This window comes from Lichenostomus cassidix, chromosome 12 (assembly GCF_008360975.1).
Source record: "Lichenostomus cassidix isolate B80296 chromosome 12, HeHo_3.0, whole genome shotgun sequence".
NCBI classification, from domain to species: domain Eukaryota; kingdom Metazoa; phylum Chordata; class Aves; order Passeriformes; family Meliphagidae; genus Lichenostomus; species Lichenostomus cassidix.
In genome coordinates, this window is record NC_139493.1 from 15218523 (window position 1) to 15246380 (window position 27858).

A 27858-nucleotide genomic window follows, 5' to 3' on the forward strand; every position below is an offset into this window, starting at 1 on the left:
CTGGCAGTAGGATAAATTTCTGACTTGGAGGCTTGTGCTCTTTGAGAGGCATTTAGACTGCATAATATGCTGATGTCTTCAAAAGAGCAAACTAAAATTGTTTTCTAATTGCACTGTTTTAGAGGGCATTTTTTATATTTCTATTGAATGTCCAGTTTCTTTATTTCCATTTTTTCCTTCTTCATGGTTCATGTAGATGCATTAACCCAGTACATTTAAAATAAGACAAATTAAAAATTTCTCTCTTTCTTAAACTGTAATTTACGTACTGTCTTTATGGTATTTGGCTTTTTCAGTGTGAAGGGATTTCAGTGGAAAATATTAAAAAAACCACCCAAACATAAAACCCCTCCAGTGGTTTGAAGAGAATGGCAGTGTTTTCTGTTTGGTTTGAAAATATGCTGTTGGCATTTTCTGTTGTTCTTTCTGGGAAATACATCTCAATTTCCAGGAAGCTTATAATTGAGCAGAAAATCATAGAATTCTGGAAGGATTTGGATTGGAAGAGCCCTTAAAGATCATCCAGTTCCAGCCCCCTGCCATGGGCAGGGAAATCTTCCACTATCCCAGGTTGCTCCAAGCCCTGTCCAGCCTGGCCTTGGACACTGCCAGGGATCCAGGGGCAGCCACAGCTTCTCTGGGCACCCTGTGCCAGGGCCTTCCCACCCTCAGAGGGAAGAATTTCTTCCTGATATCCCATCTAACCCTCCCCTCTAGCAGTGGGAAATCACTCTCCCTTGTTCTGTCCCTCCAGGCCCTTGTCCAAAGTCCCTCTCCAGCTCTCTTGGAGCCCCTTTAGGCACTGAAAAGCCAGAGAATCTCGGATGTTATAATGGATCCTAGATAAAAGTACTCAAAGAATGAGGTAGCAGATGGGCTTGGTGTGTATCTCCTCTGCTGGAGGAGAAATATGCTACTGGAATGTGCCCAAATGTGGATCCCTGTCCACTTGATCATGGTGGTACCTCAGCAGTTACTGTGCATTGGGTTTTCTTTGGCTATTTTCCTTTCGTTTGGTCCTTCTGAAAGCTTTGAGTGGCTTGGCTGTCCTCACGTACTGATTGTTACAAAAAAGTCTAGGAAGCCTTTTGCAGAATGTCTTGCTTCCTCTGGAGAATTCGCATTCACATGATAAATTTGATGTACGGTTTTGCAATTCAGTCATGCTGACTAAAAACTGCCAGATTTCTTGACCATTGTTGAGGAAGTGGGAGCTGATCAGGGGCTCAGACTCAGCACAGCTCCTCCAGTGCCTTCTTCAGTGACACAGCCAGACCTGGTGTAGAGCTTGGCTACAGGCTGTATTATTATAGAGAAGTGTACCTTCATCCCTTTCACATAATAGGGGGTTTTTTCCCTCTCATGTGGAAGGGATTGTGTTACTTAATTGCAGGGAAAAAAACCTCAACCTCTACTTATTCCCTGTGTCAAAGAAAAAACCAGCTTCCTAATTAGACTGAAATTATGCATTGCATAGAGGAAAGCCTTGGTTTGCCTCCTGTCTAAATATTTTGGACACGTTCCCATTTTATAGTGTGGTTTGATATTAATGAATTGTTGGTTCACCTGAAGCTTCATAAGGGTCTGTCTAGCCAGCCCTATTGTATTAATCCTTCCAGAATGTTGTTTCAGCTGTACTTAACAAATTATATCAGCTTGTGCTATCAGAAATAATTAGCAAAGTCTTTGGGCTTCAGGCACCGTTTCTTCACTTGCATTGTTTTAATGTCTGATGTTTGGGCTTGAAATTAATGTAGAGGATTCATTTGCACTTTTGTTTCAAGCTTGATTTTGGTGATGGTGACAAACAGTGGCCTGAAGTGTTTTCATATTTAGCCCTGTGTGTTCACAGAGGAAGGAGAACTCAGGGCTCTTAAAAAAATTATTTAAATGGCTATTTCTTATGCACTTCTAAAGAAAAAAGAGCTGACAGTACTTCCCCCTTCTCCCCACCAAGCAGTGGTTGTGGAATATTGGAAAAGCCAACTTTGTTGCTCTAGATGTTCTTTCTCCATTTCCAAAAAAAGGATATTTAGTGTAAAATGGTGTTTTTATCTTGCAGCATATGTTGCATGACTGCCTGGCCTGCTGCCTGTTTCAGAGTCCAGAATTTCCTCATCTTACTGATCTTTTAGTGTAAAACCCAGATTTTTCATCCTCTGTGTACTTGAAACCACTTCAAGAACAGTCAACTGTTGTTACTGAGCTGATCATGTTATCTTATGCTCAAATAAATTGGGCTCTGTGTCTTCCTAAAAGCTCATAAAACCAGATCTGTTTTAACTCTTGCTTACCTTCAATCTGCATCCACCCTGAGCTCCAGGAGTTTGTGCTGCCAAGATTGAAAGAGTTTCCCTGTTTAGAAAAGTGTTTCTGGTGCTCATATTATGAAAAGTTTGAGTCAAATTGTAATTGTAATGATAAGGGAAAGTATCTGTAATTCTTTTGCCTTGAGGGGTGTTGGGGAAATACCAGCAATTTAGACAGCAGCCACAAATTTGGGCAGTTTGGAGACGCTGAGCATGCAAAAGAGGTGTGGAAACTTGGAAAAATCTGTTCTTCTGGCCAAGTGGGATGAAACCAAGGAACATCTCTTGCTCCATGGCTTATCTAGATGGATTCTTCTCCAGACTGTTGCAACACAGTGACAGATTTTATTATGTAATTGTTTCTGTTTCTGGCCTTGGCCTAACCCAGCAAAAGCAGAAGTATCTGAAAGAAAATACTTGGGGGAGGAAGGGAAGGAAATGGTAACTACACTTTTTTCCAGGCTAGATTTAGGACTCTGAGCCACTCTGCTTGTACTGATTTTTTTTTTTTTTTAAAAAGACAAAATAAACCCCAAACTTGTATCATTTATACTAAAATTCAGTGTATGGAATTGTCATTTTGAAATTATGAACCAGGAAAAAAAATCATTTGCTGTAAATTTGACAGCAAGGAAATTGAATTGTGAGTTGAATTTCTTGTTGTCTTTGCTTACTTTTCATAAAATTGTGTAATGATTTTAAAACATTTTATGAAGACACACTGGTTTAGAAATATTACTGCAGAAATTGTAGCTGGTTGGGCTGTTTTAAAAGTGCTTTTTTTTGTCCTTGACTTTCTGGAGATAACTGCATTTTTTAAAATATCACCTCATGGATATATGTTGCTTTCATGAGTGTACAGTCCCACAATTCTAATTTCTAAAGCAAACCATTCATAGGAGATAGTTGTACCATAATGGCTAAATCTAAATAAGAGTACAAGTGATGCTGCCGCAGGGGCAGTACTTTTTTGGATCTTTCTCCCTTTTTTTTTTTTTAGGCACCTACATGCAACATGTCAATTTAGCCCTGTTTTGTAGAGAGCACCTTTTAAGCTCTCTGTAGATTTTAGGCTTTCAGAGCATCACCTGAAGATAATGAGGTTTTTTTTGCCATCTCTGGTGTCTGTGAGTGTTCAGCATCATGATGTAAAGTGATTGGAGGTGGGATATAAGGATATTTTTCAGGGTTTACTTGAACAGCAGTAGTGCCTAGGGAAGTCTAGCTGGCAAAGGATGCTGCTGTGTATCTTTTTGACAAGGTTCGTAACAGCAAATATAATAAGTCTCTTGTAAACGGACTTCATTTTTGGATTGACTTTTGCGTACAGAGCATCAAATAAAGACTTTGACATGTAACAGAACCTGCTAAAAGTCGCTGTAGACTGATCATAGGTGTGCAATGTAGACAGTGGTCAGCACCATATTCCTGTGGTTCAGTGAAGTGTCCTCCAGCACAGGTATTGCTTTTCTCTCTTGGACCTTCAGCTGAAAGGATACAAGTGCAGGGACTGTGCCTTGTCACATATGGGAGCAATAAAAACACAGTTTGCACAGGTCAAGGATGCTAATCACTCTTCCAGCATCTCTGTTTGCAGGCTGTCTTGTATTAGTGCCATGAAAGCAGCATAATCACCTTTGCAGGCTGTACACAAAGACCACGGAGAACCTTGTTCATGGTTTTGGAGGTGCTGTGGGGGCAATAAGTTGGACAGTAATTTGTTGCTGTCTTTCTTGTCTGTTGCCAGAACAGAGGACAGGAAACCCTTGTGTAAAAAAGGTTGGAAATAATCTATATTTTTCCATCTTAAAGAGGAAGAAGTTACTGCTGCATCTTTTCAGGAAAAAGTGCAAATTGGTCTCGTGTGTGTGGTGCTGTTGGTGTTTCCGAGAGCAATTTTGTGGCCTTGGAAGCAGCCTCAGCAAGGAGCTAAGCAGGAATCAGGCATTTCATGCCACCCAGAACTGTTCTGTGAGACAGCATGCAAAAGCCATGATGTGTGTGCAGCTTTACAGCCATCTGCAAAATGTTGTGCAGACCAATGCAAGGAAATCAGAGGCACAAACCAGCAGGGGAGTTTTCTCAATTGTATTTCTCTTGGATATATGCTCCTTATCAGTGATGGAACAGCCTGGCTCTGTTTAGGCCCATTAGTTTTTAGTCTCTCCAGTGCTCTGTTGTCAGCCAGTGTCAGCATTTCCTCCAGATGATCCACTGCTTTCCTCCAGATCATCCACTGCTTTGATGTTCTTTCCTGCTTTGTGGAAGAGTCACAACCGTGCCTTTGTTTCTGGGCTGTGCTAGGGCTGGCTTGCCCTCACTGTTTATAACAAGGCAGAATTACAGTAACAAAGGAACTCTGGCAAGCACCGCCTTCACTGCCAGTCCCCGAGAGCTGGGCTCTGATGGAAGGAGAGAAACTACAGAATTTACTCTTTGTCCCTTTGGTCTCTGTGGAGTAGATTTCTAATCTAATATGAATTTTGTGTCAGCAAATCTTGATAAAATTCTCCTTAGAATATTTGAGGTTTTAATTTTCTTTAAAGCGCTGTGTTGCAAACACATCAGTGTGAAAATTGAGCATTTCTTCATCGGGCAGGTGTTGACATTGATGTAAAGATGTTCCCATTTTTTCCCTCTCTTATGCTGTACTGAGAATATGGAAAGAAAAGCAACAGGGTTAAATAGTAGAAACCCCTCAATTTTAAAGTCCCATGGAAAGCACTGTGGATTTTGCAGAATCTATCCCAGATAGCATAGAACATGGGTTTAGCTTGGAATAGAGAAGATCAGGGATCCCTGACAAAATGAACATTGTGCTGGACAGCATCCTGTGGCTGCCACCAGGTACTTCATATACAGGAATGTTACTGGGATATTTTTTCCTTAGGTTGGTTTTTTTTTTTCCAGATTGTACTTTGACTTTGAAACTGTTTGAGATACTGAACCTGTCATTTAAACTTGCAGTATTCTTAGAGCTCACATCTCAATTTTTCCACCATTTGGTTTGGATAAAATCTTGCTCTTTAGGGAGAAGAGTTTGGCTTTAATACTTCGTAGCTGCAATGCAGATTATGAGTAGATTGTAAAATCTCCCTCAATTCAAAGCTGGTGTTTTGTAGCAGTTTCAGTTCTTGACAGATACAGCCCTTAAAACAAGAGTCAGCAGTTGTGCTGCCACTTCTGTAGCAGTCACAGAGACTGGAGCAGGACTCTTGTCTAAAATGCAACAAGCAAAGCCTATGTGTTGCTTTCCTTTTCAAATATGAGAACATTTTGGATGACTGTACTCAGAAGGGATTTTGAGAAACTTTGTTGAATTAAAATTAGTTCTTTCACTGAGTTTCACTGCCAAAAGCAGTTTTAGTCGGGTATGTTTTTGTTTACAGCAGTGCAGCTGATACTTGTCAACTATCTCACAGTACATCTTAGCATAGGAAAGGATCAGAAAATGTATTTGAGGAGCAAATCCAAATCCTCCTTCCTCATTTAACGTCTCTCTGCCATGGTATAGTCTACAACATACAGTGAGAGTTTGCATGTAGGCATTTAAGATCTCTACTTCTGTGACAAAAAGCATTATGTATAAGAGTAGAGAAACTTGGCAAGAAAAGGCAGCTGCTGAGTTTGTTGGAGCTCTTTTTAAATTGTTGTGAAATTAAAAACAAACAGTTCTCTTCTGATTTCCACTGTGACCTTGGACTTTGAGCATTGTCAAAAACTCTGTGATATTTGTGTTTTCTCCTAACTGCTGAATTGCTTGTGTGTAGTGTTTCTGAGTGAGAAATGAGCTGAGTACAATGAAACTACAACAAATAACCACATTCAAAACCATGAAGCAGAGTTGAAAATATGTCCTCCAAATGTATTTGGCCATTGGAAATGAGAGATTGGGGATTGGAGAGAAATGTGGGATTACTCAAAATGCATATGCATTGTTTTTATTGTATCTGATAACTTGGAGTTAAAGTACTAAGCTGTAAGTCCTTGTATTCTGTGTCGGGACTAATGTTGGCTTGAGTCAGATGGGCTGAGTGAAATCAGTGCAATTGTTAGTTTAGCTTTGTCAGTGCTTTCCAGTTTTTTGTTAATATAGTCACAGGCTTACTGGAAATTGACTTTTAGCTGGGCTGTCCCTTACAGCAGAAATCTCCTGTAATTCTGTTAAATAAGCTTTCTAGTGGCAGCTACATGTTGACCTACCCAGCTTGTTTCTACCTGTGGCCTCACTGGGTCTTAGAGCTGTTTCCCAGGGATGAACTAGGCTGAAATCTGGTTTCTTTTACATCCATGTTGAGTAGTAATGATATGTGATCCGGTGTTGGCAAGTCCTGTAGCTGATCACTGGGGTGTAGCACTGAACACAGTGAGCACAAGGTCTCTTGTGCACCTAAAATATGTTCCTCATTAAAACTCCTGATGAGTATTGTGCTAAGTTGCATTTGTGAAAGTGAGCTGTCAGATGGTATTTGTTAATTTTTACAAAAGCTGTCTATTTTTCTTTCTTTGTGAGGTCACCTCAGTCTTCACTCTCATCAAATGGTGCCCCAAGCTGCAATAAGCAGTGGATTAGTGTGGGAGGGTTATGGTTTTTTTGTGAGCCTGGGGGAGCTTTTGTGTGAATGTGAATTATAGTTGTGGCTTTCAGTTCTTCAGGGGGATAAGCAGTGGTGCCAAGTAATCCTAAACTTGCATTCTAACTTCGTTTTACTCTATAGAAATGAAAATAGGGAGACAGTCAATTAATAAAAACTAGCTCAATAAAGTTAGTAATGAAATTTTTCCATTTATTGAAAATGGTCTCCACATGGGGAGAGTGTGAGATGTGCAAATAATGCTGTCAGGAGCTATATGCTGTCTTGCTGCAAAGAGTGTTGATTTCAGTCTTTTATCTAAATGACTGCATGGGCCTTCAGAGATAGAAGAGGGATGTTAATTGTTTCTCAGGTCGATGCCTCTACATAAAAAAATGCCAGGATGCCCAGGGCTGTTTGAAATGTTTTTACTAGCATTGCATGACCAAGCTGGTTGACAATGTGCAGTCAAAAGGCCAGCTCAGCCCAGTGTCAAGTCTTAATTTTTTTTTCCACCGTCCCTTCCTGTTACATTGTTAACTCTTTTCTCCTAATCCCTCCTTCCCTGCAGCCTTCATTCTCTGAATGCACTAGCATTGCTTTTCTGTCAGATGACTGTTTTCTCTTACCCTTTGAACAAGTCCTTTTTGTTTCACAAAACAATATTGACATATAGGGCAAACTCCATTGCTAAAGGTGCTGTGAGTTGTAAACTGAAATCTGCTCTTAAGAATGAGGGAAGACTGTAATGAAACACCTGTTTGCTGAATTAGGAATTACAGGTGTTCTGAATTCTTGTAATTCCTGATAATTTAAAGCAGGTGACACAGGAGTGCTGGAGCTTTCCAGCACTGTCTCTCTCCTCTTTGCCTGGGATGTGGAGGTAGGGAGGCTCACAGGTTGGATCACTAGCTCTGAAAGCTTCCTAGGATTGTGAACTGCCACCTGAAAGCAATATAGGAATAGCAGCCATGTGATCGTAGCTTCAATAGAAGCTCTGATGGCTGCTGAGAAATGTCTCTTTCTTATAAGAGTCTCAGACCAGATCTTTTATTCTGTAATTTTTATTCCTTTTTTTTTTTCCACCTAGGTTCTGTATCATTGTGAGCAATGGCCCCCTTTTTACGGATATCTTTCAACTCCTTTGAGCTCGGACCTGTGCAGAATCAAGGAGAACAAGTACAGCCTTTCTGTGCTATCAAGATGAAGGAAGCTTTAACTACAGGTGAGGTTACAAATGGGGATGCTTTTCTGAATATGAATAGGTTTTTGAGAAATACTGTAGTCCTTAATCTGTGAATGGCAGTGAGTCCTGCCATGCCAAGCACTTCAATGTGAGCTTTTCTTTTGGAATTGGAGAAATAGCAATGGCTGTTGTCTCTACCCCACCTTAAAGCAAGGCTTCTTTATTAGTACACAGGAGAGAGGTGAAGTGGGGGTGGCACAAAGAGGGAGCTGGACTGCAGCAGATTTGAGAGAACTGTCGCCAAGCATAGAGCAGGAAATTATCTTTATTGGCTTGGAGGATAGGTAATGATGAGAGGTGCAGTTAGTTATTGTTGTAGTGACTGAGGCACTTTGGCAGAATTGTTTGCTTGAGATGACTCACACCCAGGGTCCTCTTAGCACAGAAATACAGAATGAGCCGTGCTGGAAGAGACCCTCAGTAATCATCAAGTCCAACTCCTGGCCCTCCTCCTCCGTGGACCATCCCCAAAATTACTCCATGTGCCTGAGAGCATTGTCCAGACACTCCTGGCAGCCTTAGGGCTGTGGCCATTCCCTGGGCAGCCTGTTCAGTGCCCAGCCACCCTCTGGGGGAAGAACCTTTTCCTGTATCCAACCTAAACCTGCCCTGAGACAGCTTCAGGCCATTCCCATGGGTCATGTCGCTGTTCACCAGAGAGAAAAAATCAGTGTCTGCCCCTCCTCTTCCCATCACAGGGAAGTTGTAACTGCAATGAGGTCTCCCCTCAGCCTTCTCTTCTCCAGCTGAGCAGACCAAGTAACTCACCAGGCCCTCAGCCTTCAAAGAGCTCATCTTTACAGAAACTGGTCCAAAGGTTTATAATATTTTGGGACATTTGGCTAGAATACACCACTGTAGCCAAACAGGATGAGAGGGAATTGCTGTATTGGGCTAGACTGCAGCTCTCTAATCCTGCATTATGGCTCTAGGGATTCACAAAACATCAAAGAATGCAGAAAAGGGTCAATTTTCTTCTTCTTTATAATGTGATTAGTCTTTCCCTCATTGCTGAAGGTAAAAGCTGCATTTAAACTTTAAATACAAGGCATGGTGCCTTTTCCAGAAAGTGTTGTCATCAAGCAAATGTACTAAGCTCCAAAGAAGCAATTTCCTAGTCTGTTGGGAGAGCCTCTGAAGAAATGGTGTTGAAGGTGTTGCAGCTGCCAGAATATGTGGAGAGGTGAAAGTGATCTAAATAAATCCACTGGGTTTTTTCCAGCCATTTGATTTTGAAAAGTAGAATTGTCCCAATATTTCCCCTCTTTGCTTTCATGTGTCTTTGACATACTAAAAAATGGGGGAGGAGAGGGCAGTGCTTGGAGAGGTGAGTGATTAGAGTATCAGGAAAAGAATCTGATGCTCCTGTTGTCAGTTTGACAAGATCTGGAACAGCTTTTTGTTGGATTTGAGCGCTGAAACACAGTCAAGGAAAAGTTTATTGTATAGGAAGAGGAAAATCATGCTGCTTAATGATTAGGCATTGAGCCAATTTGCAAACATGTGATGTGTTTTGAGTCAGGAGTGTGAGCAGAGAAACCAAGGAGGCCTGAACACAGCAGAAATAGGAACAGCATTCTTGGAGGCTGTTCTTTGCTGACACTGAAGTGTTCATCTGCAGACAGGGAGTGCAATGCATGATAAATCCTGATTAGTATGATTTTAATTACAAGAGCAGCATGACCGGGCTGGAAGCTGTTGCCCGTAATTCAGACACATTGTTTATGTTTTACATAGGGTTAAAATGTGTATAGTGACTGAACAAAGCAGATATTAATAGGGAGGGGAGAGTCTTGTGGACAGAGGGAAATCACTCTTTCCCCCTCTAAGAATCTTATAAAGACTCTTCTACAAACTGCTGCTGTTTCTGCAAACTCTAAATTACTGTTAAAGGTTCTGCATATAGCTGTGATTTCTGCTATTGCCAAGGATGCCTCCTGAAGTGTGTCTTTTTGATGGAGTCTGGCTCTAGCAATCAAAAAAGCAGGCCAGTGTAAAAGCCTTGCTTTGCAGACAGCCTGCTTTTTATCCCCCTCCTCACCTTTCTTGTCTGCCCTAATCTCTAAATAAATGTGGAGATGTGGCACTTGGGGACATGGTTTAGTGGTGGCCTTGGCAGTGCTGAGTTAGTGGTTGGACTTGATATCTTAAAGGCTTTTTTTAACCTAAACAATTCTGTGATTCTGTGACAATGTTTTCAAATTTTTTTTGTAGAACAGAGCTCTGGAAATAGGTTTGCACTGTGAAGGGCTTGAGTCTTCTGTCTACAAAGTTCCCCGAATTCAAGAGAGAAGCTTTGGACTGAGTAGAGGAGGAATGCTCAAGTTTGCTTTGCAGTGGAGAGGCCCTCAGGTGGCCATTTCTGAGCAGTTTGGAATGTCCTTTGGCAAGTGGCTCAGGGCTGTGTCTGAGCTGTAAGTCCAGCACTGCTGTTGGCAGGCATTCCTTAATAATGCAGTGCAAGGACACCATTCCCTGTGCTTGTTTGCAGAGCTCAGCACAGCTGAGTGGAGTGCATCCAGCAAGATCTTAATGAATGAACTCTGACTTTGCCTTGAGTTTCCAGGAAGATTTTAAAATATTAAGTATCTAACAGACCACACTGCAGCTTCCTGGGGAAGGGTCCAACTATTTAATCTGCCTTACTACTGCCTTGATATCATAACAGCAAATGGATCATTCAGAGCTGGAGAGGCACTTAGAAAGCACTTCTACTGCAAAAAAAAATTACTTTGATATACAGCAGAAATTTTGTAGAATGTAGAAAATTATATTCAAGTTACCTGTGCACAAATGGAGAGTAATTGGCTTGGCAGCAAATCAGAGGCAAACTGGGAGGTGGCATTGTGTGCTAGAGTCACAGTGAAGAGCTGGATGTGGTTTCTTAGGAGGCACCGTGATTTTGGATGTGTTGATGGGACTCAGACCCAGATGTAGAAAAATGCCAAAGCTTGGCATAGACTGTGATGTCACTGGCTGTTTTCTGTGCCTTAATCAGCTTAATGGGCAGCAAGAGAGACTGAAGCTATGTATTAAAATCATAGAATACCAGGCTGGAAGGGACTTCAAGGATCATCCAGCCTTTCTTAGCAGAAAGGAAAAAATCCATATAATAAGAATAGTGAAGCAATGCAAAACTCCTAACAAATGAATCTGCTTGAGATGCTCTTAAGGGAAACTGGGTAAATGTTACCTAAAAAAAGAAGAAAAAAAAGACATTTTTTGAAATAATTTCAGCTTTTTTGTTATTTCTTAACTACACAAGGTCTGTATGTACTACAGGGGACAGATAAGGCCCTGAAATATCCTTTAAAAAGTAGCAATCATGGTAGAGTCAGAGTACAATGCCAAGGAGAGTGACTGACGAATACAAGTGAAATGTTGGGATAACTTGTAAGTAGATTAATGAAATGTGAAGACTTTCATGTCTCAGACACTGGTTTCAATTTGAACTGGGTCAGTGTAAGGTTTATCTTAATTTATCTTATAGCAGTAGGTATTCGCTATGATCAGATGACACTCCTTGCAGATTTATACCAGAATGGAGCTGTGCAAGTAGTCCTTGTCAAGTTGTGACTGACTAAATCAGCTTATGAATTCTACAACAGGGTTTGTCCCTCCTGCTCTCTGGCTGTATGTTAACACCTTCACTGCCTTTGCATGTTCATCAGGGTGGGCTTTGCCTTTCATGTCATGAATGTTTGAACTGAATATTAAAACCTTGTCCTAACCACACTAAAAGAAGTAGTAAGTCTGCTTTTAGTTTTGGTACAAGTATTCCCTCTTCTATTTTGTTGAGTTTAAGCACTAGATCTGTATTCATTTTACAGTTTCTTTCTTTTTTTTTTTTTCTTTTTTGGTGGCTTTCAGAGAGAGGAAAAACTCTGGTTCAGAAGAAACCCACCATGTATCCTGAATGGAAATCGACTTTTGATGCCCACATTTACGAGGGCCGGGTGATCCAGATTGTGCTGATGAAAGCAGCAGAAGAGCCACTGTCTGAAGTGACTGTGGGTGTGTCAGTGCTAGCAGAACGGTGCAAGAAAGGCAATGGCAAAGCAGAGTTCTGGGTAAGGAAAAAGATTAATTCCTCAAAATTGCTGACCTAGTTATGTTCCTTCAAGCTGAATGAATACCTTGTGCCTTTTAGGCTTACAGATTTCCCTAGGTTAGTAGAATCTCTCTAGTTTGTATTCACCTGTTACAGCTGGGTTTTTTTCATACCTTAACTTGATTTCTAAGACAAGAACAATTATTCAGAAGAGTCAAAACTAATAGTGATGAGTTTTCACCAGTTCAGTGGTCTCAAATCCTCTGACATCATCAGTGTTCAACTTTCTCTGTACAACCTGTCATGACTTGGACAGACCATCGTGGCCAGCAAAGAGACATTAGTTCACTCAGCATAGCCTATAAGGTCCTTTCTGTGTGTGGAGAAACAGCCTGGCATTAGTAGCTGTAAATGAGGTCTTTGTCTGCTGTAAAGTCGGTTGTGCAAATGTTCTGAGTGTCAGACTTCGCCTTAGAGATGAACTCGCTTGTTATCCCAGTAGGATGATGGGATTTGTGGGGATGTGTTCATGGGTGTATCTAATGTAACTGTGGTTTGGGTTTGTTTGGGAATTGGGTTTTTCATCCCAAGTTGTATTTAGTGTAACCCAGGGATACTTTGCTCTGTGCTGAAGTCAAGATTTAATCACCCTTTCATGTTAAAGAGTTTCTTATCTTTTATGAAGGCAGCAGTTTAAGAATTAGTGGCTACTTTTTGAGCACAGGAACTGACCTCAGCAGTTGGCTTACAAGGCACTTTTTTTTTTTCTGGTCTGTAGAATTTGCCACAGAAACCATGTGTAATGGTTTTGAGGAGGAAAGGAAAATAAATTTTGATTATACCACTTTTTTTCATTGCCAGCAGCAGCATTTGATATCACTATGGTTTGTACTCTCAATAAACATATAAAGGATTGTGTGGCCCTTTTCTTTTAAAACTGGGTTCCTGTGCAAAATGAGTTTACTTACAGTGAGAACAGAAGCCAACAAAGTTGTTTGCAGAAATGGGAAAGGGACATGGACAAACAATGTGAACTCTGACCGTGCTGAAGTCCTGAGTTCACTTCAAAGCAACACAGCACATGAGTAAAAGTAAGAGTATAAAAGCCCCTGACTCAGCTGCAATAGTGAGATATGGAAGAGGATTGTAATCAAATCGTTAGTGAATAGTATACTTTGATTGCCTAGAAAGAAATGTTACGATTCCTGACAGATGCAGTCAACCACACACTTCACTGTTGCTATCTTTCTTTCCACAGCTTGACCTTCAACCTCAGGGGAAGGTACTGATGGCTGTGCAGTATTTTTTGGAAGATGCAGGTAATGTCAAGTTTATTTTCAGTCAGTTATGTGAAAAAAGGTGTTTTTGCAGAACACAGGATGTAGCTTACAAAAAAAAAACCAACCCACCTGGTGTACTGAGTAGAATGTTATTAATTAATTTTATTAATTTGCTTTCCTGGTCTTTTTTTTTTAATCTTTATTATGTGGACTCATGGCTGGATTTGTTAATTTCTAATTGCTGTTGCATTTAGGCACTTTGGATCTTTAATATGGCTGTCCACATGTTTTGATGTGATAATAAATATATTATCTGTTCCTTTTTAGGTGAAAAGAAGTTGTATCTCTTGCTCTAGCTTATGTGGGAAACATTTTTTTGTGTATTGGAGACGTGGGTCTGAGTTTCCTGGGATTCAGACAGCCTATTCACTAATCACAGAATCTGATTGTAGGAATGAGTGAATGGTTTAGTGTTAAAATGCAAATCTAGTCAATGATCTAAAATACCAGTTTAAAAAGTGAACAGCCTGTTTGTGTCAGACATCTACACAGGCTATTTGGAAATGAGCTAGGTGGGAAGCTTCAAGTACAATAATAAACCCCAGTATTTTGGCATGGATTTGTGTGTCTGGGGGGTCCTTTCCTAAAGGAAATGCTGTAAACCTCACAACTTGCTTAGCTTGTAGTTAAGACTTTCCCATGTTAGAAGTCATGAAACTATAATTTCTTGGGAATAATATTGTAATTATAATATAACTAGTCTGCCAGATTAGCCTATCAGTTTTACAGGGTTTGATTGTATGTATGTATAAATAACTGAAAAGAGTAAGCAGGAAGTTTTGAAGCATGGGTGGGGGTTTTTCCCCCCCACAGACAATTATAGAGGGAGCACCATTCTGCTCTCTAGAACAAGTTAATTGTGAAAGTACCATACATTTTTATACCATCTGTGCAATCTGTGTAGAAGATACTGGAAAAGCTATGGAAGATAGTGTGATGGGCATGGGTTACATTTCAGAGGTGACATTTTTCTCTTTGTGATGGGAAAACCCCCAGCCTATGTGTTTATTTTGGTCTCTATGAAAAGTTAACTCTTTAAAGCAAAATTTAGAAAAATACTGTGACTTTAAAGAGTCTGTAAGTGAGAGCTTTTCTCAGGTTTGCATTTAAACAGGTGTGAGGCATTATATTAGAAAATATTTATCATGGTTTTTGTCATAGTTTCCTGTGCAAGGCTGTTTCATGGGGCTGTGGCATTGTGAGCCTATGTATTTAATGAGATGTACAGAAATCCATTTCACTTGAACACCTAAAAGTTTCTCAAGCAAACCTGTACAAACCCAATTTCTGTATTCTCAGTTCCTTATTTAATGAGGCTGAAGTGTATTTCCCCCTCTCCACACAGACATGTGGAAAAGTAGAGATGGCATAAGTGAAAACCTTCCATCATTTATTATTAGCTGTTAGTAGGAAGGTAATATACTTGTGTGCCGAAAGTACTAAATTAATTGTACTTAGTAATCAAAGTAATTTAAAAATAGATACTATGTTCTTGCAGTTCTTTTCATTGCCTTTATTAGGGAGTGCAGATGGTGGTGGATGAAGCCTAAATATCAAACAGATCATTATCATGCATTTATATTCTAATAGGCAAGTTAATATCCACATCTTACTGCACTTTTTTGACCTTCTACTTTGCAATGACTTTCTATTTACCTTCTGCTTTATAAAAAATTAGTCACTGATACTTTTTTTTTTGTAACTAAACCATAAAGGTGGTAGAAATTGCCTTCAAGACATTTATACATCTAAGTTTTGTGAAGGAAGGTCACTCAATCTGATATTTTAATGTGAACACCACAAATATCAGCACATTTTAACAAACTCCTTCTCCAGATTGTAAACCTCCCTCATGTCAGTGAGTGCAATGCTGCTAAATAGGCAAACACTGATTTTTGGCTCATCATTGTGTGGCTGTAAATGTTCTCTCTAGTTAAATCAGCAGTTACCAGTATGAGAGCAGAGAGGTTTGCTGGTGCATTACAAGGATGTTTGTATTAACCTCCATTCTCCACATTGCTGAAACCCTTAGTTACCAGCTGAAAGTTCAGAGACAATTCTCATTCCTTCCTATGCACTCGTCATTTTGTTCCCTCTCTGACCTGCCTTTGCATACAGAACTCTGTGGTAGCTGTGTTTCTAAAATACTAAAAAAGGCATGTTCTGCAGCTGGTATTTCAGTTGTTCCCTGGTTTATTCAAAGGTATTGCTGCCATTTGTATCTTTGAGTTATAGGTGCTTCCTTTTGTTTGAAAATCTCCAAGTGCTTCACAAAAGTGACTAATTCTTTCTTTGGCTTGTTTATCAAAGTGAAGCTGCTGTTTCTCAAACTTTTCTTCTACGCAGCAAACATTCTGCTATCTATAGAGAGTACTGCTTTCCTCTGCTTTGATGGTGCAGAGCAGTATTGAAATAAAAAATGTTATTACTCCATTAACAGGCATATTCTTAGAGAAAAAAATCACAGAATAAGCTGATATTAAAGGTCCTTCCATGGCAGACTACACTAAGCCTTTTCATTTGTATATTCTTTTTCTAGATTGAGGCCTGGCCAGTTAATTTAGGGCTGCATATGAAAAGTCTTACCAATATTAAAGGTTTTTTTTTCTTCTTAGACCCTGTAAAATGGGGACTGCAGAGCCCTTAGAGCTATCAAAGCACTTTTTTGTCTTCTGTCCTGTGATTTGAATATGAGCTTGTGCTGGAACTTCAAAAGCTTTTCTCTTGGTGTGTGAAATGTGAGAATAGGGTGTTAACCTCAATTTTCATTTTGAAATTGTTTTCCTTCTACCCCTCCTTCTCTCATTGTAGTATTGAAACTAGGTTATAGTTCTGTAAAGCAGCTTTACTTTTAATAGGTGGGAGTTGCAATAAGTTTAATGCTTTGCTTGATCTTTGTTTATTCAAATGTAGTTAATGACCTTCTCGAGTAAGAAAACGCAGAACCTCACTCTCCTGAGTGTCTTGTGCAGTGTTAGCAGCTTTAGGAATGTGCTTGTGTCTTGAATTCTGAATTGCTGTTTTGCTGGCTAAAGCTTCCTGCAGAAAGGGATAGTGATTTTTTTTCCTTAAAATGCCATTAGAAGTAGCAGAAGGTGAGTAATTTGCACGTGAACTTTTGATATCTCAAGTGTGTGACTTCTGGGAGAGAAACATGAACCAGAGAGAGCTGCATGTATTTTGAATGTGTTTTTCTCTCTGTGTGGAGATGAGTGTTGGGGAAGCATGAGACTTCAGCATTTTTCTGAGTTATCTGTGAAAAATAGTAGGGTAAATAACAGATTGGCTGTTTTAATCTGCATACTGTGTGGGCCTAAAGTAAGATTTGAAGAAAGTATCTCTATGCATGAGGTGTGTTGTGGAAGGATTGTCACATTTTTAATAAATAGTCATGATGAGGGCTGAAAAGCCAGAGCTGGGCCTTATAATTGTACATGGGGATGTTGGTATGATTTAATCATTTAACTGAGAAAATGCTGTTTCTGGAAATTTGGCAAATGCAGTTACTCAGTGGCACTTAGCATCTGCTTTAATCTGCACCTAGAAGTGAGATTGCATGAATTTAATAAAAACATCTGCAGGCTTTATTTTCTGATTTTCTTTAGGAGAATCAGACAATTTCAGATGTAATGATTACATAAACACCAAGCTGGTGTGTCTGTGGTTCCTAAGGTAGCTAACATGTTGTGTGGAGCAGGGAAAATCTGATATAGTTTGTACGTTCAGTAGACGTTTGATTCATATGCTGTATCTTTAAAGGTAGGGTTTACTGTGTAATTTGAAAAAGAAAGAAAACCTATTCTCCAGTTTATTTATCAGCACAAATGAGGTACCAGAGGTCTCTGCAGAGACATTTACCAGAACACTGAGCTGTAAAACAAGAGGTGTGCACAGCTCTGGGCAGGTGGGAGCAGCGCGCTACAAAGGCTGCAGTGTGCACATGGCTGGGGTTTTCTCCTGGACTGAAGGGCAGTGCTTGTTAAAAGTGGTGTTTGTTTCACACTCTTCTACAAGATCAGTGGTGTCAGTAATGCCCAGGAAAGGTGGGAGCAGTGCATACTCAAGTAGCTGCAGAGCAGCCCCTCAGTGTCAGAGCAGCAGCAGCAGCAGCAGCTCAGGGGTCCAGGCTGGACTTCATCCTTGATATGTTCAAGGCCAGGCTGGATGGGGCTCTGAGCAACCTGCTCTAGTGGAAGTTATCCCTGCCTGTGGCAGGACATTGGAACTAGATGCTCCAACCCAAACCTGTGATCCTCTTTATAGGGGTAGCACAAAGACCAAAATGATTTAACACAGCAAACTGATGTCACAGAACTGTAGGCTTTTGGGAAACCTCCATTTTTGTAAATGGTTTCTTGGGTTTTTTACAGATGGTCTTTAAAGCAATCTTCTCCAGAACCAGGTTAAAGAGCAGTTTGCCTCTGAGACAGTTCATGCTGGGAAAGTCCCCTTTATAAGGAACAAGCTTTCCCTTTTAATGATTGTTGTGAGAGATTAATATTTTTCTTGACTTGAAGGTGCACTTAACTTTCAAACAAAGCCAAGTGCAAGGCTGCAGAACAGCAGAAGGAGACAGACACTGAACAGAAATGTTAGTGGGGTTTGTAATTTATTATAAAGATTCAGGCAAATCTCAGCCTGAGCAACCAGCTCAGAAAATTCCTTTCCTGTCCCTGTGTGAAGTCCTGGTTCCCAGTCTCTGACAGTAGCACTGTTATTTTTCCCTCTCTTCATGAACAGCACCATGAAATGAGCAGGTTAAATGAAAAATGAACTCTGAACATGGTAAATATTTTTTCAGCTCTTTCTTTAAAAAAAAAAAAAAAAAATTAGGGTTATTCTGAGGTTGTTTTCTTTTGTCCTTGGACTTTTGAGGTTCATTTGTGACATCTCACCTTGAGGTTGATTACAGCTCAGCAGAGCCCTGGCAATACTGTTCTAGTAAATGTTTTCCAGCTGATGGGCTGGGTGTTAGTGGCTGTGGGGACTGAGAAATGTTCAGCAGGACAGGCACTGCAGCTGAGCAGTGAATGCAGGGGGTGTGTATGGAGTGCTGCTCTGTCAATTCACAGCTGTGCTGAATGGTTTGTTCATGAATGTACAGCATGGAGGAGTTTTGGGGGCTTTGTCAGGTCAGCTGCAGGCTTTGAGAAGGGACCTTGAAATACATGAACATGACAGTGATAAATATTAACCACAGCTCACCATACAGGAAATAGATTATGTTTAATGGTGTGTGCTGGGTCCAAAATGATTAATGTCAAGTCCAGGCTGCAGAGGTCACCTGGATTCTAGTTGCTGATTCAGCTGTTTTGTACATGACTCTGACCGTGTGTTGGTTCATGACAAGCATTTCACTTGTGAGAATCCTGGCTTGCTTGGAAGGGGAAGCAATATTTTTCCTTTTGTGTTTCTCCCTCCCCTCATCCCCACCCTGTATCCATACAGTTGTGAAAGTTACTTCTCTGCAATTGATGATTGTCTCTGCATCTTTGAAATTAAGTCTTTTTTTTCCAGTTAACTCCAGGGCTGGCTGAACTGTTTAAAACTTTTCTGGAGTTATACACATTAAAGGCAATTTACACATTAAAGATAACTTGTTAAACATGCCCATAGTAAATTGAAATTATGCTATAATTTCAGAGGCACCTCAGCTCCAGATGAACTTGACTCACAGCTGCTCTCCAAACCTCTCAGCTGCTTCTGAACCAGACACAAATGTTTTCAGCTATACTTTGATATATTGGTTGGTTTTGGCAAAGGCATTTAACGAGGCAGCTGGTTGTAAACACTGTAAAGCAGATTTTGAAGTCTTGCTGTGCTCAAGAATTCCTCCCCATTAAAGTATGTTTAAGGAAAATGTGCAAAGAAAAAAAAAATAGGAAAAGAACCAAAGCTATTCATTTATATAATTACCCTCTCAAAGAACTAAATGCCAGTCTCACATTTTTCTCTCAAGTTTGATATCAGGGCTTCAGACAGGGAGGAAACACCAGTGTTTGCCATATCTTGATCAAGTTTTGTCAGAGACTTCTGCACACAGTGTCAGCAATACTAAATTGCTCCAAGTATTTCAGTGTGGGGTGTCCTCACACCCATTTGTTCCTCACTAGACACTTGGTTTGCTGGTGTTCTGGACTTTAGAAAGGCTTTTTGTCTGTTAATTTGCTCCATCACAGATGATCTCCTCAGAATACTGTGCCATAAAAGCAAAAGGCCTTTCTCTGCTTTGTTGATGTTACTGATTAAATCTCCCTTATGAAGACATCCTTTTCATGCAGCAAACAAAATGAAGCATTGCTGCCTCTCAACCACCTTGTTTTCCTTGCCCCACACAAGTGTGGTTTCCCTGAAGCATTTGGGGAGCAGTGGGTGAGGTCTGTGTATTTGCTCAGCAGGATTAAACAAAGAGATAGCAGTGTTTGCAGACTGCAACAAGCTGAAGTGCAGCAGCTGATGAGTTTTTGTTGGGTGAACTCAGTAGTCTGTTTGAACTACTAAAGTGAACCCTGTTCCTGGAGGGGCAGGGCTAACTCAGGGGCTGTCACAGGGCACACTGGGAGGTCCTTTCAGGGGCTGTCAGGATGGGTTTTTCTCTGAACCAGGTGGCCAGTTTGTCAGAAAAGTTTGTCAGAAAAGAGCATTAATACTTAGTGGCAGAACCCGGGAACCATTTCTGAGCTTTCTTTTCACAAGTATCCTTAATCTTTGCTTAATCTCGGAGTTGATGATGTTGTTTCTTTTCTAAGACAGTACATGCTGCTGCAGTGTGGCTGCTGGTGGCTGTGACAGATAAATTAGTTTGGGACACTCAGAATAGTGTTACATGACAGATTGTATTCCAGGTTCAGCAGTCTTGGAATAGCAGTGGTGGCAGCCAGATAAAAATGTAACAAGAACCAAGTGCATCTAGCAGCCAGAAAACCAGAGCTCCTGGGTAACTTTCTAGTAAGCTCAGGCATTGCAGTGAGTGTGACTTGGCAAAGTAAACATCTGCTTCTGTCAGTACTGAAAGCAAGGCTCCCACTGATAATGATAAAAGGCAGCAATGCAATGGAGCATATTAAAAACCTATTATATTGACAGTGGGAAAATACTCCTCTTTTTCCTTACTCCATTGCTTTGGAAATTCCCAGCCTGCAAACGGCAAGCTCCTGTTGTCCTAAGCTTTACAGCACTTTGGACTTGTGAACCATGTCCACATTTCTTCCGGGCTGGGACCCACAAGCTGCTGGCCAGAGCTGATGGAGTTAGTGGTTGATCAGCTCCTCATTGCTGGCTCAAGCCTTATCTTATCCTGCTGGATGGGATTGTCCCTCAACAGCTCCTTTCAGTTCACAAGAAATGTGTTCTAGGGTCAAATCACCAGTTATGCAGTCTCTTGATACACCTTCATTGGGTTACCTCTTCTAGAAACCCCCATGACTTTAAAAATGCCTGAAGAAGACAATAGACAGAATTTGTGTCTCAATCTTACAGCCACAAACACTCATTTTTGTAAAAGAAACTCAGAAGCTTTGCTGGAAATGAGTGAAAGTAACCTTAACCTCTAATGAGGACCTGTATGAGCCAGTTGGACTTGGAACCTGAGAACTTACTTGTTTTAAATCTTGGCTTAATGCTACACATAATTTCTATGTGATACAGTATTAGATGCCACAGGAGATGGGAGCAGGTAGTAGTATTATAATACTAAATATTCCATGGGGGCTAGAAGAGGAGAGGAGTGAGACTGAGACCTCTGGATAGATAAAACATGAATGTTATGAGACAACAAAATGGAAATTATTTGTCCTTACTGCTTAACCATCCTGGAGGGTGGAAGAAAGCCATCTTCCAGTAGGATGGTCCTGTAGTGACCCAGAAGGTCCTGCAGCAGTTCATCTGAATTTCTGCCGTAATCCTGATTCAGGAGGGTACGTGGAGCAGCAGCATGGCAAGGCTTCTGCTGACCCTCCTGCTTCCAATAAAATGTTTATTTAGCCTAAGCATAAATCACATAACATAAATCATAGATTTTTTTTTTTTTCAAGAAATAACAGTGGTTGTCATTTCTCTATCAAAACTGTGCTCCATTCCTGCTTTTTTCTCTCAGTTCATCAGCTAAAGGCTTTTTCTGTGCTGTCAGGAGAGGGAAGTGTTTGCACACAGACACAGGGACACCTTAGGAAGCAGTGTGTGCTGCTCTGCCACCCCTGTTGGGCTGAAAGTCTGCAGAGTGCAGGTGTAAAATGAACAAAAACACAAATCTGAAACAGAAAAACAAGCTGAACATTTGGGAGAAGCAAATATTAACCTTTGTAATACCTGGAAGTATTAAAAGTGGGTCTTCTTGTCTCCACCTCAGATTGCAGACAGTCAATGAAGGAAGAGGAGGGGACAGTAACTATCAACAGGAGAGGAGCTATCAAGCAAGCCAAAATCCACTACATCAAAAATCATGAATTTATTGCCACCTTCTTTGGACAACCTACGTTTTGCTCTGTCTGCAGAGACTTTGTATGGTAAGAAGGAAAATCTATGCTTTCCCCACCTTCAAGGGCCAAATAACTGCAAAATTCACTTCAAGTATACTCAGACAAAACATGACAAATTCGTGTGTGTTGGGGAATTTAAATTATATACTTACTAAGAGCATAGTAGTTCTTTATACCTAAGAACTATAGTTATCTCTTTCATGTTGAAAAGTAGAGCTTGAACATTTTTGCCACTGAAATAATCAGCAAAAATTCCATCAGCATCAAGTGATGGCCTGTGATCATCATCAGCTCTGTCACAGGAGAATGAGAGGGGTGGGTCTGAGAAAATAATGCCCAGGCTTTGAGATGTGAAGTGGCTGATGGCAGAGTAAAGACCCATAGAGAGCCAGAAGTTGGATCCTTTCATAGTAAGGCTGGTTTTGTCTCTAAGTCAGGTTGGGAGGATTTCCCATGTGATTGAAACCTTGTTGTTTCTGGGTTTTCCTTCTCATTTGCTGGTCTATCAAAACACAGGACCTTATCTTCTAAACCCTGCTTTCCTAAGACACATTAGCAGAATTTAGATCACCTTATTGATTGGTTGGTTGACATGGTAAAAATAAAATAAAATCCAGCCACCTTTTATTCCAGAAAATGTATTGTTTTCATTTTTTATGATTTGTGTTTCAGGGGACTCAACAAGCAGGGATACAAATGTAGACGTAAGTTGACTTTTTTTTTTCCACTTATGCTGCTTTCCACATGAATGTGGAGATCTAATAGTTACTCTTGAAAAAAAATCTGTAAATATGCATTGCACAATGTGTCATCACCATAGGTAGTAGTAAATGTTAAGTATCAATTTTGCACAATAACCAAAGGAATCTGATTATGATTCCTACCTAAAGTAATCTGATTATGATTCCTACCTAATGTTTTAGTATCAAGATTGAGACTTATCTGTTCTTTCCAGAAGTGTGTAATGCTATTGAAAAGTTGCACTCATTTAGGACAGCAGTTTTTTGTGAAACCTTTTCTAAAACGAATTACAACTATTGAGGGGTTTTACAGCTGAATTGAAAACCACTTTTGACTTAGCATAGATCTGTGCATTAGCCCAAGCAGGGAGGAGATATCAAAGGGTGAAACTCAAAAGCATGATATTGTCCTTTTGTTATCAAATGCTGGGGGGCATTGCTTAATGGAAGCTGATTTAGTTTAGAAATAAAGTTTATGGTAAAAGAAAAAGGGTGGGAGAATTAGCTTAAAAAAGATTATCTTGATAGAAAAGTTGTTGATGTATATAGTAGGATGCAAAAGGAGTGTGATTTTCACATTCTGCTATTACATGCAAACGCCTCATCCCATGTATTTATTATCTGAAGAAATCCTTTCTTTTCTTGTGCATGTCTTGAAGAATGCAATGCTGCTATTCATAAGAAATGCATTGATAAAATCATTGGGAGGTGTACTGGTACTGCAGCCAACAGCAGGGACACAATGGTAAGAGCTGGAACAATATATTTAGAGTGTAATTATGTAATTAAACATTCCTGGACTAACAAAACCTTGTGCAGAACCTGCCTACTCTATTTGGGAGATGCTTGGCTGTACAACCCAAGGGTCTGTCTTTGCTTGAAGTTGTATAAAGTTCTGTAACACTCAGTGGGCAAAGCTTTCAAGTAAGAAAAGCAGCAAAAAGCTCTGCAAGGGGGTGGTGTGTGATGGGCAGATCCATTTCCCTGCTGGATGAGGGAGCTGAGGCTGATGTGCAATTGCTGTCCTGTGCTCAGTTCCAGAAGGAGCGGTTCAACATCGACATGCCCCATCGCTTCCGCGTCTACAACTACATGAGCCCCACCTTCTGTGACCACTGTGGCAGCCTGCTCTGGGGGCTGGTCAAGCAAGGCCTCAAGTGTGAAGGTGAGCAGGAGGCAGCTGGCAGCTCTCCAGAGTTTCCCCCACACAGGAGATTGGCTGCTGCTGCACACTGTGCCTTTCCATGTGTGTTGTGTCGGGTGGGATTCGTCTCACCCATATGGGGTGAGAAAGCTTTTGTACTAAAGAGAGGCAGAGGCAATGGGCTCATGGGACAGCTCAGCCAAGGTGAGCTGCTGAAGGAGTCAGGAAACACTGCAGAGCTGTAATCTTGAGTGTTATCAAAATTACTGCTTTGGGAATAGCTGAAATATGGTGACTGACTCAATGGAGCATCTAAAAGTGTGTTCAAAGAGTTTACTGTAAATCCTGCTTCTGTAATTCTCCCACCAAAAGGCAAGGTGATCCTTATTGTAACAGATTTTGAGAATAAAGTAATGATGATTGGAGGTTTTCTCCTTGTGAAACAATTTTTAGCTTTCATTGTGTTAAAGGATAAAAACAGCAGTTTTCGAGCAATGACAGGTCCATGTCCAGTCTGTTTTTAAAAAGGTTTCTGAACTGCAGAGAAAACAGCCCTGTTTGTTGTAATGTCAATATTTTCCTGATGCTTGTATAACAATCCTTACATTTCTTTTAGAATGTGGGATGAATGTGCATCATAAATGCCAGAAGAAGGTGGCAAACTTATGTGGAATAAACCAGAAGTTGCTAGCTGAAGCTTTAAATCAAGTTAGCCAGGTAAGCAAACAGCTTTGTCTTTTTAAATTTTACAGTTATAGAGACTAACAAAGATATCAATAGGCTGAAATTGAAATAGGGGAGGGGGTGTGCCACTTAAAGAATTTTTTTTAGAGGCGTGTAGTTTCCTGAAATGCAATTGTGTTCTTCTGTGGTGCCAAGATTATTCTCTCCCTTTCTATTCAATGGCATCATAATGCTGAAATCTGTTTTTACATGCTTCAACTTTAAAATTCCACTCGAGTGATAGAATTAATAAGGAGAAATATACCAGGTATTCTCAATTTTTATTCATCTGATCTAAATATATATACACACAGAGAACTTCTTTGGAATTAATGCTGGTCCCACAGCTTGCATTGTTCATCTCCTGCTGCGGCATGATTCTTTTGTGGTTAACTTCTGCAAATAAAGATTCAGACACAAGCTCTGGAATAAAACAGGAAAATATATCACAAAAGCCAACAGTGCTTCCTCTGAGATGTGTATTCCTAAGCTTTCACAGGATATTTACTTTGAAAACAGTGAGTGCTGTTGTGCCAGCTCTTTCATGACACAGGAGCTCAATCTTTTCCTTACTGAAATGTGATCTCAGGGATCTTCCATATGTAAAAGTTGTTTCCCTGTGCTAAAGACAGGATGTCACATACAGATATGACTTCAGCATGTCCAGTAGAAGTGATTCCCATCTCCTCTTTCACATGAACATACATCCAAGGGGACATTTTCCCACAGTTCAAATTCTTCCCACTGGGATTCAAACCATTATACTTTTAATTATTTTGCAATGAACAATACAACATAGACTGTCCAGGAATTTCAGTGACTTATTTTCTTGCAGTGAAGGAAGTAAAGCAATTGGCTGCTGTGAAGCTGTAAAGAAGGTGACTAAATTGACTATGAACTAGACTTCTTGAGAAAAGATATGTACTGGGAGTTAATAATTTAAAAGAAAAGTTTATGGTGCCATCATGTTACATTTAAAGCTGTTACTCTATTTCTAAAGTAATAGTGTTAATATAATTTCAAATGTTCCCCTTGTCCTCAGAGATCTTCACGAAGGTCTGATTCTGGATCTGTAGAAAGTGTTGGTATTTATCAAGATTTTGATAAGAAACATAAAGCTCCAGGAGACGCAACAGGTGAGAAAACACAGTGTTTCAATACAGCCACTTACCTACCAGACAATTTAAGTAGTTATTCATTCTTGCCTTGTGTTAGACAATTTTTTAAATAAGTGCTGTTAAAAGCAAAAACATCTTTCTTTTTACCATCTCCTGGCCACACAAAATGCTTACACAGGAGGTGGCCCTTATGTTTCATTTCACCAGTACTTCAGCAGCAGATGCATTGAAATACTGTGTCAGTACTTAATTCTTACCGAGGGCTCTGAGTCATGCAGTGTTTCTGCACACATTGAACTTTCCCCTCCCTGTTTTGATCAGCAGATAGCAGCGAGTATGATAAGCTCTGGGAGGGGAGGACAGCCAACACAGCGTCGAGACTTGCAAGGAGAAAATTCAGCGTAGACAGCTTTGTCTTCCACAAAGTCTTGGGGAAAGGAAGCTTTGGAAAGGTATGTAACTTAAGGGAGAACTTAAGGGTCTGCCTCGCTTGATCTCTGCTATGTGATGGGCTTTTTCCCTTAACCAGAATGGTCTCACAGCTTCTTGAGTCAGTAATCTCTTAACAGAATTATATACAGATGTCTTGGTCAAAGACACTAGAAATTCATCAGCTGGATATTGTCAAAACTCAAAAGTGATTCATCATGCTCAACAGTTTGTCAGTGTTTAGTGTCAAGGCAGAGGAGTTGTCCTTTAATGCACCCAGTACAGATGGATATTTCAGATTTGTTCCCTCCTTACAAAAATAGCCTCACAATGCCCCAAGCAATGGCAGAGGATGTTTGGGAGAGCAGTGACCTCCACAGGCTGTGTCCACTGCTGTCTCTGAAACCACAGCTCTAGTGACAGAACAGGCTTTACATGGCTGCTGTTTATACACTCACCAGACATTGACAGAAAGACTGCTGTGCCTTTGGGTGTTGGTTTTGTGTGGCCTGGTTTTTGGTAGCCGGGTGGCCACAGAGGTGCCTTCTGTGAGAAGCTGCTAGAAGCTTCCACCTTGTCCAATAGAGTCAATCCCTGATGGCTCTGAAGATGGACTTGCAATTAGAGATGGTGGTCATGCCTCTGATAACATATTTAAGAAGACAATCAAACCAAAGTGGGACACAGTCTTTTTTCTACCCAGAGGAGGAAGTGAGAACATGTGAGGGAAACAACACGGAGACACCAAGGTCAGTGAAGAAAGAGGGGGAGGAGATGCTCCAGGAGCCAGAGCTGAGATTCCTCTGCAGGCCGTGGGGATGACCATGGTGAGGCAGCTATGCCCCTGCAGCCCATGGGGATCCACGGGGGATGCAGAGATCCACTCACAGCCATGGGGAGGTGCCCATTCTGGAGCAGGTGGATGCCTGGAGGAGGCTGTGGTCCAGTGGGAGACCCCATGGAGAGAGGGAGCACCTGCTTCCAGGCTGGAGCAGCCTGTCCTTGGAGGAATGTACCCTGTGGACAAGTGACCCATGCCACAGCAGTTTTGGGAGGACTGTCTGCCTGTGGGAGGGACTCACATTGCAGCAGTTTTGGGAGGACTGCTGTTCATGAGATTGGAACCACTCTGAAGGAGTTCATGGAGAACTGTCTCCCATGGGAGGGTCCTCATGTCATAGCAGGGGAACAACTCCTCTCCCTGAGCAGCAGCAGAAGATCTCAGTGATGAACTGACCAAAACCCCCAACCCCTGTCTCCCTGCACTGTTGATGGGAAGGAGGGAGGGGTTTGGGGGAAAAAGGTGTCTTTAAGGGCTTAGTTTACTTCTCATTATCATCCTCTGACTTTGTTAGTAGTAAATTCACTTTATACCTCTAAGTTGAGCCTGTTTTGCCCTTGGAGTATTTTCTCTCTGTTCTTATCTCAACTCATGACCCGTTTGTGGTCATCTGCCCAGCTGTGGCAAGAGAGAACAAGTGAGTGGCTGTCATGGGTGTCTGGCATTTGGCCAGCATCAAACCACAATATTTTTGGTGGAGAATATGGGTAGTCATGAGGACTTTGAGATAAGGATACTAATTGGGAGAAATAATGGGCAAAGCAAGTATTAAATTGTGTTACTGGGTAGAATAACAGTGGGAAATTTGTGTTGTAATTGTAGTGAAGAGTCCAGGGGTGGATTTTGTGTAATTTTTCCTTTTTGTT

The 27858-nt window shown here is 40.8% G+C and overlaps 1 protein-coding gene across 6 annotated transcripts in view; it reads left to right on the top strand.

The window, feature by feature from the left end:
• PRKCD (protein kinase C delta) overlaps positions 1 to 27858 on the top strand; it is a 60847-nt gene that overhangs the window by 25354 nt on the left and 7635 nt on the right. For 2 of the 6 annotated variants that reach the window (XM_085072878.1, XM_085072877.1), the window contains exons 2-11: positions 7974 to 8108; positions 12000 to 12199; positions 13439 to 13499; positions 21868 to 22024; positions 22670 to 22701; positions 23397 to 23482; positions 23773 to 23902; positions 24498 to 24598; positions 25647 to 25740; positions 26044 to 26174. In XM_085072878.1, coding sequence (XP_084929004.1) covers positions 7994 to 8108; positions 12000 to 12199; positions 13439 to 13499; positions 21868 to 22024; positions 22670 to 22701; positions 23397 to 23482; positions 23773 to 23902; positions 24498 to 24598; positions 25647 to 25740; positions 26044 to 26174 — 1107 coding nt within the window. In that variant the 5' untranslated portion in view covers positions 7974 to 7993. Of the gene's footprint in view, positions 1 to 7650; positions 7767 to 7973; positions 8109 to 11999; positions 12200 to 13156; positions 13342 to 13438; positions 13500 to 16470; positions 16616 to 21867; positions 22025 to 22669; positions 22702 to 23396; positions 23483 to 23772; positions 23903 to 24497; positions 24599 to 25646; positions 25741 to 26043; positions 26175 to 27858 lie in introns of those variants that run through there. The other 4 variants (XM_085072879.1, XM_085072880.1, XM_085072882.1 and 1 more) reach the window with 4 other exon arrangements.